General features: G+C 41.0%; 1 protein-coding gene across 3 annotated transcripts in view; it reads left to right on the forward strand.

The window, feature by feature from the left end:
- The first annotated feature begins 1,303 nt into the window (after positions 1–1,303).
- Positions 1,304–18,175, forward strand: part of FAM185A (family with sequence similarity 185 member A) — a 40,499-nt gene continuing 23,627 nt past the window's right edge. For all 3 annotated transcript variants that reach the window (XM_080363210.1, XM_080363209.1, XM_080363211.1), the window contains exons 1-4: positions 1,304–1,853; positions 7,560–7,669; positions 11,267–11,359; positions 16,241–16,379. In XM_080363210.1, the coding sequence (XP_080219336.1) occupies positions 1,466–1,853; positions 7,560–7,669; positions 11,267–11,359; positions 16,241–16,379 (730 nt within the window). In that variant the 5' untranslated portion in view covers positions 1,304–1,465. The remainder of the gene's footprint in view (positions 1,854–7,559; positions 7,670–11,266; positions 11,360–16,240; positions 16,380–18,175) is intronic.

Here is an 18,175-nt window from a genome sequence, read left to right on the forward strand (position 1 = left end):
TTGAAAAAACTTTTTCCAGCACATCTGCCAAGCTGCTTTTTCATCCTCTTAACGAGGACATTTCAACACATGCAGTCTCACTGTAAGCTTAAGTGTAACAAAGAGCAGGGTGCCACCCAAAGCCCTGCCATCTCCCCCTTTCCCATTCTTTTATCCTGCCTTCTCCTTGCAGGTGTGAAATCGTGTGGCTGCAGAGGCTGAGCAGGGTGAAACCTGTTACTGCTTGGCTGCACCACAGTCAGCCCAAGGGGACCTTGGAAAAGGCCTTCACAGAATCATGGAATGTCCTGAGTTGGAAGGAACCCACAAGGGACATTGAGTCCAGCTCCTGTCCCTGCATGTGACAACCCCATAGTTCACACCATGTGTCTGAGGGTGTTGTTCAGTCTCTTCTTGAACACTGTCAGGCTTGGGGCCGTGACACCTCTCTGGGGAGTCTGTTCCAGTGTCCAGCACCCTCTGGGGGAAGAACCTTTTCCTAATGTCCAACCTAAACCTCCCCTGGCACATCTTCCTGCCATTCCCTCGGGTTCTGTCATTGATCACTAAAGAGAAGAGATCAGCTCCTGCCCCTCCTCCTCCCCTTGTGAGGAAGCTGTAACTGCGATCAGGTCTCCCCTCAGCCTCCTCCAGGCTGAAAAAACCAAGTGACTTTAGCTGTTCCTCATACAGCTTCCCCTCCAAACCCTTCACCAACTTTGTAGCCCTCTTCTGGACACTCTCCATTAGCTTTACAACCTCACGCCCGGAGGCACCTCGGTTTCTCTCGCAGGAGATGGCAGCACGGAGCGGCGGGCAGAGTCCCGGCACCCAGGGACACGGAAGGTGAATTGTGCCCCAGCCCCCCCGGGACTCCTCAAACAGGACTAAGGCCCGAGCACCGCTGGACTAGCTTCCCGCCTCTTCGTTGGAGCCACGGTTTTGCCTTTCCCGTCCCCGGCCTCTGCAAGTCCCCCCAGGCCGCGCAGCCTCCGCCGCTGGGTCCTACCTGTGCGGCCGCGGCCGGACCCGCCGAGCCGAGCGCGTCCCCCCGTTGCTACGGCGACGGCGGCTCCCCGCCCCTGCCCCACCTCAACGGCCCTCGGCCCGCTCCTTCCATTCTGATTGGCTCTACCATCCCGCCCGGCTGCCCAATAGAAGCAGGCCACAGAAATACTCCGCCTTCCCCTTTCGCTGATAGGCCAATGAGTACATAAAGTCTGCCCCTTCTCAGGCGCTGTAGTTCCTTCCGCGTACTGGCGAACTACGACTCCCAGAAGCCCGCGGGCGGGGCTGGCGCTTGTCGCTCCCGGTGCGCGCGCCAGCAGCCGCCGCCTGTTTACCAACCGCCCCGGTGCCGCTCCCCGCGTGCAGCCGCGTCACGCGACCCGGCGGTAACGGCTGTAACGGCTGTCCGCCGGCGGGAGCGGCTCCCGTCCCGCCTCCGCTCGCCTCAGGGGCTTCTGCCGCGGCCCCACCGGGCGGCATGAGGGCGCTGCCCCCGCGCTGGGCGCCTCTGGCTGTGCGGGCGGCGGGCGGATGGTGGGGGCCGCCCGTCCCCCGCCGCGGCTGCAGGAGCTCCGCCGAGCCCGGCGGCCGGCAGCCGCTCCAGGAGTGGGCGCTGGCGGTCAGCCCGCGGGGGCGGCTGCGGGTGCGGCTGCCCTGCCAGGTGAGCGTCCGCCCCCTAGACCCGGAGCGCTACCCGGACGCGGACCGTGTGCTGGTGGCCGTGAGCGGCGGCAGCCCCCCGCCCCGCGGCCGGCAGCGGGACCGCGTCCGCGTGGAGTACGACGAGGCGCTGCAGCAGATGGCGATCGTCGCGGACGGCGTGGACAGTAAGGCCGTCGTGGACGTCAGGACGCCCGCGAAGTTCGGTGGGTGAGGCGGGGGCGGGGCGGCTGCACGCCCGGCTGTCAGCCCCACCCGGGGGGGGCGGGATCGTCCGCTCAGGTGGGGCGCACCGGGAAAGGTGCTGGCGCTGCTGCTGCTTCGGCTGCAAGCGCCGGTGCCAGCGGAAATTAGGAAATGGCATAATGTCCCCTCTAGTTAAAGAGTTTCAAAACGTCATTTCTTTTTCTTTTTTTTCCCGTTTCCTGACTTCTTTGGTGTTTGGATACGTGATTTGTTGTTGACGTTTTTGTCAGCAATACTTGGTGCTGAAACTTGTGCTATTAAGTGGTAGTTGCACTGCACGCTTTTATTTTTACTGACAGCTGGTCTTCCAGAAAAAACGTAACGGCAACTCAGCTGGGAGTGAACAGCCATCAGTATGTGCTGTGCACACCTGCAGCTCAAGCGTTGTTCCCAGTAGGGCTGTTGGACCACTAGTGGTAGCTGTGCTCGGTGGCCATCCACAGAGATCAAAAAGGTCTGGAAGGTAACAATACAGATTAAATACCAAGAAGAGCTCCCTTGTCTAGTACAAGTCTTGCAATATCTTTTTGAGCACAAGGCAAAAATCTGTACTGGGTTTCTGGTACAGAAACTACAACCAACTTGGGAGAGTAGCTGTAGTGGCTGAAACCAATAAAAAATCTGCACTGGACTGGAATACTGACAGTGGCTCTAACTTTATGGAAGGAAAAGGGCAAACTTGATAGGATAATTCCCCTCAGTGAGCTGAGGTTTAGAGTACTTGGCCCAGAGACGTTTGTACTTAGTCATTGATGTGTGGTTTTTTTTTTTTCCTATAGAATTGTGCATTTTTCTATACAGTACAGAAAAAGTTTCACAATGCTAGAAAAAATGTTCAGTGTGCAAAAAAACAGTCCTTTGGATTGCCTCAAGTGGTTATTCAACACTGCTGCAGGTGTGGTGTGAGAAATGGTGAATGATCTCATTCTACTTATGCTTCATACATGTTGTCTATTACTTTTGTAAAGCATGGTGCTACCACTTTTCCAAACCCTAACAGCAAACACATTCTGCACCTTTTATCTTCTCTTAATTTTCCCCCACTGTATCTTGAATTCTGCTATGTCTTTTTTCCTGTTTTCATTTAGAAGCAGCTGAACTGTATATCATTCAAAATGGAGAAGTTTCATGGATTTATCATGGCAGCGTTCTCCTTTCATTTTCTAGTCTTACTCATCCCTATAATTTTTTTTAACACTGTTGATAACTGAAATGGTGTTTCTTAGATATGTGTATCAAAACTTATGGTTTCTTTTGCTTCCTAACAACTAATATAGAGACAAACATTCTGTAAATAATATCAGGGGATTACCTCACCCCTCTCTGCCCTCAGTATGGGTTTTTTTTTGTATATTAGAATGGCTGTACTGATTTGTACCATGAGTTCAGTGACACCACTCTCCTGTCTCCACCAGTAGTCATGAACAGATGCTTAGGGAAGTAAGAACAGGACAAACATAAATGATATTTTATCTCTGAGTTCTCTTAGCTGTCACCTGTTTTCAACTTGGGGGATTTTCTGAGCCTGACACAGCTTAGCCCCTCAGTGGGTCTCTCTTCCAAGTGTCTGCTTACACATGTAAACAGCTTCAGGGTGAGTGCTTCCTGGCAAACTCCATGCCTCTCGGAAAACAGTCCCACAAGGCAAACCATCCATTTGATTTCCTGCTATCTTTTTGCAATTTGTCAGTGAGTTTTTAACTAGTCCGAATAATTCAGTGTCGTTGGAACTTTTCAACCTTGATATTTGTGCTGATATGCACTTTCATGTAGTGTTGAAGATGTGTAGTTTATAGCTGAAAGACAATATAGGACTAAGGATATTGTCAAAGACATTTGAAAATCCAACTTAATTCTCTTAAACAGATCAACAGTTACTTTTATATATATGCATTGACTCTTTCACTAAACTGCAGCAGGACTGTGTTCTCAAAGAGAACTGCTTGGCCAGTGCAAAGATTGCCTTGTCTTGTCTGTAGTACATTTGCTGAGTCCATCCCAGGATTACAGGTAATTGAACTGAGACCTATTGTCACATTTATTACCCTTTATTTTTCTGGCAGCAGGTGCATTTGGTTCCTATAGCTGTTAGTAATTTAATATTTTGAGTCCAGTAGTTAGTAGGGTTCTCCAGGGACCAGTATTAGGTCCAGTTCATCAATGACCTGGATGAAGAGACTGAGTGTACCCTCAGCAAGTTTGCTGATGATACCAAACTGGGAGGAAGAGCTGACACATCAGAAGGCTGTGCTGCCATTCAGTGAGACCTGGACAGGCTGGAGGACAGGGAAGAGAAGAACCTGATGAGAGTCAAAGGCAAGTGTAGGGTCCTGCACCTGGGGAGGAATAACCCCAGGCACCAGTACAGGTTAAGGGTGGACGTGTTGGAAAGCAGCATTGCAGAGAAGGACTTGGGAGTTCTGGTGGACAAACAGGTTGACCATGAGTCAACAATGTGCCCTTGTGGCCAAGAAGGCCAACAGTATCCTGGGGTGCATTAGGAAAATTATGACCAGCAGGTTGAGGGAGGTTCTCCTCCCCTTCTATTCTGCCCTGGTGAGGCTGCATCTGGAGTACTGTGTCCAGTTCTGGGCTCCCCAGTTTAAGAAGGACAGAGAATTACTGGAGGGAGTCCAGTGTCAGGCTACAAAGATGATCAGGGATCTGGAGCATGTTATGAGGAAAGGCTGAGAGAGCTGGATCTGTTTAGCCTGGAGAAGAGAAGACTGAGAGGGGATCTTATCAATGCTTGTAAATATGTCAAGGGTGGGTGTCAAGAGGATGGGACCAGACTCTTCCCAGTGGTGCCCAATGATAGGATGAGGGGCAGCAGGCACAGACTGAAGCACAGGAGGTTCCATCTAATGTGAGGATAACTGGAACAGGCTGCCCAGAGAGGTTGTGGAGTCTCCTCTGGAGACATTCAAAACCTGCCTGGACACATTCCTGTGTGATCTGCTCTGGTGAACCTGCTTTAGCACGTAGGTTGGACTAGATGATCTCCAGACGTCCCTTCCAACCCCAGCCATTCTGTGATTCAGAGTTTCTGCAGGATCTCTGAGTGACTACTATGTATTACTCTAACCTTGGTTGCTCTCAGGAGCTAGAATTAATTGTATTAAGATCTGGAGAATCTCAGCCTTCATAAAGAGTTTCAATGAGGGGAGACTTCCTGAAGGTCTCGATAATGAATCCTGATGGATTGGGGAGAAAAAAAAATCATTTTGCCTTTGTCCTGTCTCTGAGATTATTATATTCTGAATGTCAACCAACCCTGCAGACAGTCTTACAGTCTTCCTTCTCGAAACAAGCTTTTTTAGTGAGTAGTTTTTCTCAGCTGTTCCACATGGCTTTGTGGTAACCTCATCCATTTCTGGTTCCCTGGACAGTCCGTAGATTGTAGTCCCCTTCTACTAGTTTTTCACCCCATAATTAGCATGTTGTTAGTCTTATCTGTTCGTGCTGTTATCCAGGCATGTCTGGAGATGTATTTCCTAAAATGTTACAATTTTTTGGACTCAGTGAGGCATAATTGCTACTTGTCAGTGAGGTTCTACTTTAAATGTCCTCTTGGTTCTGGTTTGGTTTTTAGGTTCTCAGAGTAGCAGTTCATGCTTTGGTTGTTCCTTTTCTTTATTTAGGAAAGAATTATCTACTAAACACTGTTACATAAGTAAAAGATCTTATCCTTTGTAAAAACATATCTCAAACCAGAAAGAAACTGTTGTTGCTCTGCAAGTTCTTTGGCTTTTCACTGGCCTTCCTCAAATGTGTGAGGATGTTAACTCTTTTCTGTTTAGACAGTTTTAGCTGAGCTCTTTCTGTCACTTAGCTGTGAGAAGTTGCTGGGAATGTCTTTACAGTATTCTAGCTTATTTCTTTGTTTTGGAGTTGTGGCATTTCATAACAACTTTCACAATTTAGATTGGAGCTTATCCAGAAAGCTCTAAGTTAGCTAAAACTCCTTAGACTCTGAAGAGCATGCGCAGAAGATGCAAGGTGATGGACTTAAATATGCGTTTTAAACCAAAAGCAACTTGTGCTTGTCCTACTGGGCTGCTTACTAAAGAGTCTTCTATTTCTTAGTGTCTAGTCATATACTGTATGTAGTCTTCCAGTATCAAACACAATCCAGTAATTCTCTCGGATACTTTAACCTTCATAAATGTTAGATGTCAATGAATCTCTCTTTAATCTAGCTTATTTATTTTCTTTCAGGTCATGTGTTGTTGTTAGCTATTAATTCCACGGAAAGTGTAGGCACATGGCTGTAGATTCAGAATCTCCTCAGCACATAAAAGTAGCCTTGTCTTGGCATATCAAACTGCATATGCTAATTAAATCTGAAACCAGCTCTTTGCTTTCTGGTTACTGTGCATGGATGGAATACTCAGAGGTAAACCCAGCTGAGGTCTTGCATAACCAGAATTTGAGAACAATCTGTTCTGTCTTCCCGTGTGGTTCTTATGTTTTGCTTTTGTAGGTACATATTATATTAGAATCATAGAATAATCCAGATTGAATGTTATCTCAGAAGGTTTCTTGTTCAACCTCCAGCTCAAAGCAGAGTCAGAAGAGGTTACTCAGGGCTTTATCCAGTCTTGTTTTGAAAACCCCCAAGAAATAAGACTACACAGCATACTTTGGCAAACTGTTACAATGCTTTTCCATGTTATACTCTGGTGAAGAGAGCAGAGGTTTCTCTGCCATAGTCAAGTAGGAGAACTGTAAGTTTCCAAGTGGTGGCCAAGCTTTACTTCTGACTCCTATTAAACTTTTCTTTCTGTGTTTTTTCTTTAGAAGAACAAAACCACTTTTTTCCCTCCCCTGGTTTTACCATTTGCCAGTCATTATGGTGGTGATTAATAATAATCTGCAGACTGGACATTCTCAAACTTCTTCCCAGTTCCTTAAACTCAGGGGTGAGCTCAAGTGGCAGAAAAATGCCTTCGCTGCTCCTGTGTGAAGCCTTTTAAGCCCATAAATTACTCCCTTGATAGCAGAGTTGTATACAAGATCTAGTGACTTTCTTTGTGGGAGTTTATGAACAGTAATAAGGTGAGGTGACTCAGAGTGGAGGCAAACATGCTGCTTCTTGCCACAGAGGTAAGTCAGGCCTTCCAGAAGGCTTGGGGAGAATGACACATGCAGACTCTTCTATACCCGCTTTTGTGTTAAGCTGCTGAAGAAGCATAGGGTCTAAGCAAGACCTGTGTATTTATTACTCTGCATGTGGCCTCAAAGAACCTGCCAGTCTTCCCACCCCAAAATCCATGTCAGGGTACCCAAATGTCTCACTAGAATTGCTAACAGAATTGGTGACTAGGGTAGCTATGTGATAGGGGTGGAATTTAGGAGTGGCTTAGAAGAAAGATAAAACCTCCCTAAAGAACTATACGTTGCTGATCCCTTGCCAAAGGTTACAGTCACTCTGCTGCCTCTCTTGAGAGTAATACACAGGTGTACAAATTTTTCAGTGTCATTTGTTTATAGGGGCTAGTCATGTAATTGAGATCATGGGGCAAAACTTTGCAAGAAGGTTCTTTAGTAACAAAGCAGCTGCTTTTTTATCCCTACTATTTGTAGTTACTACAAACTGATAAGTACTATGTTGAATAGATCTGATTCTTGTCATTCTGTTGCTAATAAAACTGTTTTAATTCTAGATTTGGATATCAAAACATCAGGGACTGGCTGCGTGAAGATTAAGAAAATAGAATGTGATAACTGCAAAATAGAAACAGAGAAGGGGACTAGTGTCTTGCAGTCAATAAAGGTACCAAGAACCCTTCCCTGCTCCATCAGTGTTTTTAAAAGGGATTGTGTGGTAGAGTATCGGGTATTTAGAAAACAAAACCAAAACCAACCAAACAACAAACAACCAACCACAACAGCAAACAAACAACTTGAGTACCAGTTCTGGAGATGAGAAGTACTCTGGTATGTCTAAGTGTTACTGTGTGTGTAGCACCTCACCTTTATTTACTACATGCAACTGAGACATGAAGTCAATAACACTAAATAATGTAGAGTCAGAAGTCCAGGTACCTTTAATAGCCAAAGCCAGCAGAAACAGTGACAGCCGTAAGCCTGATAATCTGCCCTCCCTGCCCCTCAAAGAAAAAAAAAAGAGACAGGTTTGGATTTCCTGTCTAGTAGGCTTTTTTAGAATTCTGATATATCAGTGCTATTGACAAACTCTTCAGGTTAATTTTCAATCAGAAGTTGCACTAGGTGTCCAAAATACCTGACTGAATAAACAGGGTCATGAACATTATATATACACAGTCTTTATCAGATATATTTGATCTTAAGATTTCAGGTTTGCTGGCATAGGCTTTTGTAGGAATAATCAAAGCATATCTGATGTAGGTGCTGTTTGGAATCAAATTCACTTGAATAATTGCGATTGCACCTGCAGGAATTGGTATAAATTCAAAAGAAGGGCTTTTCAAGTAGGATAATTCCTAAGTTTAAGTATTTTTTTGTTATGAAAAATCTTACAATGTTTTTTGCTACCATGGTAAGAGATTATTATATAGCGTATATATGGGAAACTGAACTTAATGGGAAATTTAAAATAGAGCTAGGTTTACTTCCTTTTCAGACAACTTGTATCTCACAGATTCTGTGTAGTTGACCATATTACTCTTGAAAAAGAAACTAAAATCTCACAGCGTTAGCAGTGCTATATGTGTTACTGCTGTCTGAAGCTTTGGTTAAAAATTACTCTTACATGATAATAACAGTGAACCACAGTACATGAGAAACTACATAGTATGAGAAAACGAGTTAGTTTTGGCCAGCAGTAGTAACAGTAATCACCACAGGCCATCACAATTGTCAAGAGCTTTTTGTGATGTTATGGAAAAATGAATTTTAAAAATGAAATAGTCAGTTCTATTTTTCTTGAGACTTCAAGTAGCAATGAAACAATTCTCTCTAGTGAACTGAAAAGAAGGCTGGAAATTCACCAGTTTGGACCTTCTGAGCCCAGCTCCTCCATGGCTTCATTACGGTTTAAAGGAGCTTGGTGGTGTTTTTTTCCTCTGTCAACTTTGAGCCTTGCTTGATTCATAAAAATGTCAGGAAAACTACAGGTGTAAAAGATGATCCTTCCTCTGTGCATGCACCTCAATGTGTCCATGGGAAGCTGCTTTGCTCCCTTAAGCCTCAAATGAGAGCAATGGCCTTGTCCCGGAAGGCAAGACTTTTAAAATTAGAAGTATCAAGAAAGTACTGCAGATTTCAACTGAAACTCTTCTTAGAGCTTTGGTAGATCAGGCTTTGGGTTTTTTTTAACTGAAATAGCTACCTGAAGTATTCTTTTGGGTTGTGAGTGATGAGTGGCTCTTTGTTCTTATAACTGGGATGGCTTCAACAAATGTTACTAGGGAAGATATGCCACCACTCTTGGTTTTGTCAACTCTAAATTAGTGAGATGAAGGTTTTGAATTAAAATTGCTGACCATGTAGCTGTTTGAAAGAGCAAATAATTGTTCAATTTCAGTATCTCTTAGCTGTACATTCAGTTTTTAGTCTAATGTTTTTAAGTAGTACTATAATTCTAATAAGGCAACTGTAACTCCATTTTTCTAATACAGGTTCAGGAATTATACTCTATTAGCAGAGAAGCAGAGTTATTAGGGAGAAGCAGAATTTTATGTTTTTTCAAAGCTACTGAAAATCTTAGAGACTAGATTGTATAGTGCAGTGCAAGAACTGATTCCCCTTTAGGGTTGCTGAGCAAACTGAAGTGATGCTGCCCTCCCCTGGATGCATTGAAGAGCTGTTGAATATTGCTTCACTGTGACACTGTCTGCAAACTTCATTGACTAGCAAAACAGGACATGCTTTCTTTACAGTGGAGAGTGAAAGATCAGTGATCAATGACTTTAAATTTAAAAAAAATCTGGTGATGTGGGGATTAATCAAGAGTGCCATCAAACAGCTTCATAACTGCTAATTCTCTTAACTTGCCACAGGCTGCAAGGTGATGTTTGTATAACCTATAATTCAAAAAACATGCTGATTTTTGGTATACAGCATGGTGTCTTTACAGAGGACCTAGAAATTTGACATCTACTGTCCTTAACCATGCATGCTAGTAATTAAATGGAAAAGTTGGATATTCTGTATGAGGTTTTTTTAATGGATTTTGACTGGTACTGTCTTATGAAACCCCATAGAATTTCTGGTCCACGGTGTTTCATCAGAAATGTATCAGAGCAGTATAAGCCCATGTTTCCCATACTGGAAACTTGATTTCATGTACTTATTTTTTTAAAAAAGTCTTTAATCTTATTGCCATCTGATTAACTACTTAATGCAACTTATTATCGCTTATTCAGATAGGTGTTTAATAGTCTAAATATCTTACATTTTTCTGATATGCTTGTCGAATTTAATAGATGGTATCCTAAATTAAGTACCATCTCCAGGAACAATACCCTTTTCAACACAAACAAATCTGAAAATGGAGGTGGTGATATGGGAAAATGAAGTATATGTGTGTGTTGAGAGAAGCTTATTCAACATTAAGTATACAAAAATGCTGAATATTTTTTAAATTTTGTTATTCCAACTTTCATGCTAGTGAACTTAAGCAAAAGAGCTTTGGTGTTGAGATCTGTAGGCTTCTTAAAGTCAGATTTGTTGAAGTTGCATCTTATGAATACAACTAGATTATTTAAATCTGATTTTAATTTTTCCCCTTCTTGCAAGTGCTTGGCTTTTACTCTCAAGACCTGTTCTTTTGTCTTTATGAGATCAGTTTGTGTGTATTTCTGCATGTTTTTTCATCTCTCATCAGTTATGTACAGCAGTAATTGAAAGGTATAAGACTTACTGCATTTTTTATTTGAAACCTGGTTTATTGGAGCAAAACCTTGAGATTTTAATGTAGATGTATGCACAATACCTAATCTGAATTAGAATCTGATGTTTCTCATCTGCTGCAGCACTGGGTATATACATACCTTGTCTTCTGGATGGAGTGTAAATGAACCACAAAGTTCCCTCTTTCTTCTGCTGCTGCTTGTGTTTTTCTAGTAAAAAAACTAAGAAACAACAACAACAAACAAAACCCAAACAAAACAAAAAACCCATCACAACATAAACCATATGCACCTGTATTGAGAATAAAGTGTTCCTCAGCATCATTCTTATCATTCTTTCCCTTGTGTTTCTGGTTACAAAGAAAGGTGACTTGTTTGGGGTTTGAGTTCACTGGAAATAAGCAGCATGTTTGGCTTTCACAGTAAAATGGGAGTTTGTGATTCACGGTGGTTATTGTAGTACAACTTGAAAAACAAGAACTTATTTTCTGATTGATTATCCTAACCATATGATTTTCTTGAACCTTTTTTTACAGAGCCATAAAATCGATATACGGACAAATGGTGGCAAAGTAATTGGTCTTGGAACTCTTTATGGAAATATAGATATTTGTGCAACAGAGAAGGGTGTAAGTAAAAAGTAAAACTTTCTCTTCAGTGGCTTATTCAGTTTGTCTGTTGCAAAAATCACTGCATTTTGAAGCATGTGCTGAAGAATATTTAATGACCTAATTGGTTGATTGTTATTTCCCTGTTTACTTACGTTTGTCTGTCTAATTATGATTTGAATTAGTAAACAGGCTCCACATAGAAAGCAGTAATAAGCATGTGGTCTTTCCATCAGCACAGAGGCGGTGCTAGCTGAGGCAACTCTTCAGCTTTAATTGTGCAGACCCTCACAACACTCAAACTTTTTACTTGGCAGATTCTGCAATAGGGCCATTTTAGTGTCTCATGAGTAGTGGCTTGATATGTGTACATGCTGTACACTTCCAGGCTTATGTGGTTGTAAGAATGGAAGAGAAGGTTTTGTATGTTTCTTTGCAGCTGAGGAAATACAATCATGTGTAATCTTGCTATGAGATGAAGTGAAAAGAATGCTAGACAGGGAAACAGTATTGTGGAGATGCAGTTTGCTCTTTTCAGCAGGTGGCAGTATGGGACAAACCTTGTACTGCTTGAGGCTGGCTTTGCTTTTTACCATAAGTAGCCAATTCTCCATTATTTAAAATAATGCAGAGCTAGGCTCCCTTATATAATACTACAGTTTTCACAGCCTGGTGAAATCAGTCTGGTTCTTAGGTTTAACTTGAATGTTTAGGTACCATAATGTCCATGCAACTAGTTGTACTAGGATTTATTAGATGTGAATATATATATTCACATGTGAATATATATAAATGTGTGGAGCCAAGTCTGGAAGTAGCTTGGATGCACTCAACACTGTCAGAATCAATAGACACCCTTAAAACCAGTAGCACTGGGAAGAATCAGAGTACTAGTAACTCTTCCTAGCCAAGGGTAGGATTGAGACCAAGGTTTTAAGTCCTAGGAGTCCAAAACATCCTCTGTGAAGTACCAGCTGTCACTGTTGTTCACCCTGTAGATTAGGTTCTGAGATATGTTCACTGACATAGAGCCATCTGTGAGCTGTTCTTAACTTCCTCCTGTAAACCGAGCAACTTGCTATTGGATTTTCCAAAAACTGTTGACATTAAATTGCCCGCATGTCTTTGTAGTGGATGCTAGCCTGCCTTTTATGTACAGAATGGTGTAGAGGCTGCTGTAGCTATGCCACTGATATTTCTTCCTGAACACTTCCATCTCAACAACACCTCCCAGCATAAAGCAGCGTGGGTAAGGCCTGACTGTGATGTGCTCTGTTGATGCTACAGTTGAAATGAGCAGTGCTGATTGATTGGTAGTTCCCTTGGGACTATTACTAGTTAGTGGAGTTAGGATCCATCCTAAGACACTGGCAGCCACAGGGAGATGAAGAGGGGAGCAGTAATTTACAGCTTTCTTCGTATGTCATCCATCTTCCTGCAGAGCACTTCTCTTGGAAGGTTCTGAGAACTGGAATCCTTGCTTTCTACTAGTAAGATTGAGTGTAGTTCGGAAGTGCTTTGACTGCTGTGGATCTGTGCTGTTCACAACATACTAGCATGGTGGTCTTTACATTAGAGTTGTGCTGCTTAGTCAGTCATCCCAAACTACTTTGTTACACCAGTGCAGTCCATGGAATTGGTTTCAAATAGCATCTTGCTGATGTTAATAAAAACGGATGGTAGAAAGATGAGATCTATGTCTACATGAAAATATAAGTCTTCAAATTCTGTTTAAAAAAAATCAGCTTTTTTCAGGCATACTGTTCTTCTGAAACAACAGAACAAACTCCATACAGATCAAGCTGAAGTGTTTTTTTGGGGTAAATATTTATTTAGACTGCTAGAAATCACTCTTACAGTTGTAAAGCTTTAGTAACTTGAGTGAACAGAGCTATTTTAACTTGAGTTTACAGCTGTGGAACAATATTTTGCCTTATGTTGTTAAACTTCTCATTAATAAACTTTGTGTAGTTAGAAAGGACAGTGGGATATTTCTTTTCTCAGTTGGCCACTTCTGTTAATAATCAGTCAGCCTTACGTCTCCTCTGTGTGTTTGTATGAGATAATTCTTCCATCAGTTGTAGTCATCACTATGCAGTTATGGCTCTGTCAGCATTTCCAGCCTCCTCCTGGAGGTGGGAAGGGAAAGGATGTGGTAAAAGACACTAAGCACTTGAGAAACAGAATATTTTTAAGGGGGAAAATGGAGAAGACACTCAAAATATTTGAGCAAGAATAGGACAAAAAAGCTAAGATGAGGAGTATGTGGGGAAGGAGTTGTTTATGTTGTATTTAAACACAGCAAGATGCTAGTTTCAGGTGAAAATGTGTTCAGGTGCAAAACCAATCTTAGTATGATTTATGAAGATAGACACTTTAAAGGATGGGAAACTGAGGGAACTTGGGCATGTGGTCAGTCTCAGTAACTGCAGCTCCCAAGGCTCTACTCACAAGGGAAGGAATTTTTCCAGAAAACCTGGTGGCTCAATGAGCAAAAATAATCAAATTTGTTTTACTGGAGAATCATTATCTAATTTGTGCCACAGGGACTTTTTTTATAACACTTATTTAACAGAGCCAAGCATCTATGTTCTGCCAAAAATTCATAAAAGTTAAAGAATTTGGGACTGAAAACATATTTAGTCTCAGTAAAAAGCAATCCTAATTTTTTCATGCTTTCCCTAGCTAGAATACTTTTTCTGTCTTGACCAATCTGACTTCTCCCCACCTTCTCAATCAGTTCATTGTATTGTAAGTTCTTGTGTTTTGTTTAATAATAACCGGCTGTCTCAGTACTTGTTTTTATTGCTGTGCGTTTTTAGGAAAGGTGGCTGAGTCTGGTAAATAAGATGAGTTGGTATGAGAGCTTGTTTATGATACAGTACTTCATATTATTTAAATGAGATAAAGATGTAAATAGAGCCAAAACTTGCATACTATAATGACAGATGTAGCTTTTGGGTCTTTCTTTTTCCCATGCAGGAATACCACAAGGCAGCTGGTTTGTACCCAAACTATGCAGATATTTTTATTTTATCCCCTCCAGCACCTAAATTGTGCTTTACTCTATTTTCATTATGCTGATAGCAATGATGGCCTAGCTAAAATTGGAAAGGTACTTTGCAAGTCACTTAACTCTCTGTAGAACAAGTTTAGAGTGTAGAGCCTAAAATGGCGGTGGTTTTTCTTTTCCTTGTTGCTTTGGCTCTGTGCCACAGCTGGTTTACGCTTTGCCATCCTGGGTGAGGGAGTAGCAGAGTGCTCTGTGCGAAGCATTCCTAGGACAGATGCAATGTAACATTACATTTATTAAGGTCTCTGCTTGTTCGAGTTTTGGTAGAAACATTGAAACATTGAAAAGCTGAATTGCTGTCACTTTAAGTAGTGACAAATTATGCCTGAATATCATTGGGTTTGTTTACTGTTGATGCTTAGATTCTGTATCATGGTTCTAAGCATCACCTGCAGATACTGTAGACATTGACTGACACATCTCTAATTCTAGCATAGCACCTTGATCACCAGATTTTTTTCAAGGTTAATGTATCTTGCTACACTCTTGGAGACCTACTATGTATTGTAGCATTGCATCACATCAGAAGTCTTAAGACAAGAGTCCATTCTGAAATCTTATCATTTAAGGTATAAAGATAGTATAAAGTTAGTATGTATGGATTGGTAAGGTCACAGTATAATTTGCCTGTCATATATTCCGTGCTAAACCAGTCTCTTTAGTTCATCTCTTGGGACACAATGCAGCATGGAGCTTGTGCAACACTAGTTGCTGTTTGTCAGAATACCTCTTACCTTATCCATAGTGTATTCTTTAGATAACATAACACTGGAAGGGTCAGCAGAATTTTTTTTTATTAACTTTTTTCCCCAAGATGACAATGCTAAAATGACAAAGTGGATTTAAAGATAAATTGGCATAAGTCACAGTTTGATGCAGAAGTCCATATATCAATTCATGTAACAAATATGGATTTTGTGCAATTCACTTAAAGTCTGCATAAGCCATATAAAAACAAGTTGAATGGGGGTTAAGTATGAACTATTGCATGATTCCATCATAAATCAAGTTTAAATAAGGAAGACTAGAATTAAATTCATATGGTAGTTGCATATGAATGTGATTTGTTCTGTTTTGTTCTAATAAGCGTAGATTATGTCGCACAATTTGTTACTTGTGTGTATCTAATCTCATCTATCACCTTTTATTTTCTGAATCTATTAATAACACAACTTTTCAAATCCTATCCTCTCCATTTCTATTGAAAAGAAGTAGAAATTGAGATCTTATCCTGCATTTTTCAGGGCTTTGTATAGCTTGGAGCTTAAATCCAAGAATAGAGGCCTGAATATCCAAGGTAATATGAACAATTATACTGACAATAAAGAGCCACTGTGGCTTTTTTTGCAAACCTTCACCAGAGCTCTGTCTACAAAGTGAGCCACTTAAAATTCTGCAAATAGGTGGATGTAACAAAGACAGTGGATGTTTCAGTATATGGTGCCAGAAACCTGATTAGCAGTGCTTTAAGTGTTGTAATGCTGTATGAAGTGTTTCAGTTTTTAAAAATAAATCCAGTTTTTCTTCCATCTGTTTGTGATTTGTTTGGGTTCTTACCTGTATGATGGATGTAATAAATCATAGGAATTTTATAAAGAATCAGTAACTTGTTGGTCAGAGCTCTTGTATAAAAATGTTTTTGTTTTCATTTTTGGGGGGTTTTGTTTGTTTTTCCTTGTGTAGCTTTTAACCGAGAACTTGATTCTGTTTGTTTTGCACCAACCACTGTTTTCCATTTGTTTTGCCCTTTAATAGCTTTACTTCCCTCTGCCTTTTCAAACTGTGATGACAAGTTTTCCATTATGTTTATTTAAGTTTATTTCTCTTAGAGTGTGAATATAGAGAAGCTGCAGGGGGAATCCATCAACATATCCACTGAAGATGGCCTGCTGAAAACTAAGTATCTCTATGCAGAATCATCATCTCTGTCTTCAATAGCTGGTGATATTCTGCTGGGAAGTATTCATGGTAAGATGAAAATACTGTCACAAATTTAGCTGCTTTGAAGGTATCCATAATGCTTCAAGTAACAAATGGACTAATGCTATAAACTGTTAGTAAATCAGCTGTGCACAGTACATTAACAAAACAGTGCTGTATTTGTTAGAGACTGAATTGATAAGAATTAACTTACCATATTGCATACTGTATTTATTTTAAAAATAATTTTATAGCACACTTGTGAAATAGCAAAAAGTGTATTATAGGGAAGAAACATCACAAATACTAAGAATGACAAAATATTTTAAAATTCAGCAGTGAAAATTATACTGAAAGAGGCTTCTCCTCCTCTCTCTCCATCCTTTTTCTTTATAGGAGAAGTAACTCTTACAGCATCTACTAAGAACTATGGTAAAACTCAGTCGTATTTAAAAGTTTTTAGCAGAATTAGTCTGTGTGTGCTGGCACCCTGTACTAACAGAGTGGTGACAGTTTCTGTTCTTTGGGTGGAAAAAAGCCTCTGATCCATCCACCCTTTAATGTTTTTCACCTAGAACCAAAACTAAGTACCTGAAAGTCTTTTATATAAACAGCAGCCAAGGCTGGAATCTGCTGTGGTCCCCTAGTTTAACAAAATTCACACTGAATACTGACTGTGCTGTAATTCATTTGTGGTGATTTAAATTAAATACGAAAAAATGGAGGGTGTGCAAGAAGTGAAAATTACTCAGGTCAGAGTTCCAGATTTCCAGCCATATGTCTTTTAAACAATCTGCTGCAATTTCTTAGCAATTTTGTTTTGTCATATTACTTGAGAAATGCCTCTTGTTGGTTCCTTGAAGGAGCAACTCCTTTGTCCATTTATAGTAAACTTAAGAATGGTTTCTAAACTTGTTAGGTAAAGCTCACTTCAGCATGCGTAGGCAGAAATAAGAAATACTTTTCTTCCTGTTGTATTTTTCTAACATGTAGACTGCATTGTTACCGGTACTTCTGTCTGATAAACTGTCTTTTGTTTTATTTCCCTAACTTCAAACTGATATGATACTGTGGAGTGATCAGGTTCTGAACATGTTCATGGCTCTGTGCATGTCCAAAAGCTTATTTTTGTTTTCTTGGTACAACAATTAAATTATAACTGTGATAGTTAGTGACTTAATCTTTAGTAATGCTTCATAGTCATTTAGCTGAGGAACAATGTGAAAATGAATAGAATTGTATCCAAATTATACAGACTTTTTTAATGTTACTTCAGGATTATTTTCATGAGCTCTCTACTAAATGGATCTGGAACACCTAATGTTATTTTAGCTGTTTCTTTTAAAAACAATTGCATGTTAACATTTCCTTGGTACTTCTAGTCTGCTTTTTCAGAAAAATATTTTCTGCAAAACATCATGACCCTCAATCATGTATTAATAATAAGAGCAAATACTTTGAGTCTTTTATTATATTGCATATATCTATACACACACAAACAAATTAGTGGAAAAGATAAACTCCTATTATAATGTTTTGTTAGAAAAAATTGGTCACTTTCACTTTTTGTCTTTGCTCATGAGGTAGCTCAATTTTAGTGCTAGTTCTGTTTGTAAATACTTGGTCAGATGGTTTATTGGGCAGTTAAGCCCACTGTTTCCCTATAGCTGAGGTATGCTGATGTTATAGTTGGCATACAATCAGCACATCTGCACACAAAACTGAGCTGGTCTTCATTGCTCTTGCACTGGGAATTTTGAAGTCTGGGCAGCATAAACTTTACAAACCTGCCTGAGACCCCGTTTGTAGCTGGGAGCTGCTAGCTGACTAAACCCTAGGCTTTT

Source organism: Nesoenas mayeri (genome assembly GCF_963082525.1).
Source record: "Nesoenas mayeri genome assembly, chromosome: 1".
NCBI lineage: Eukaryota > Metazoa > Chordata > Aves > Columbiformes > Columbidae > Nesoenas > Nesoenas mayeri.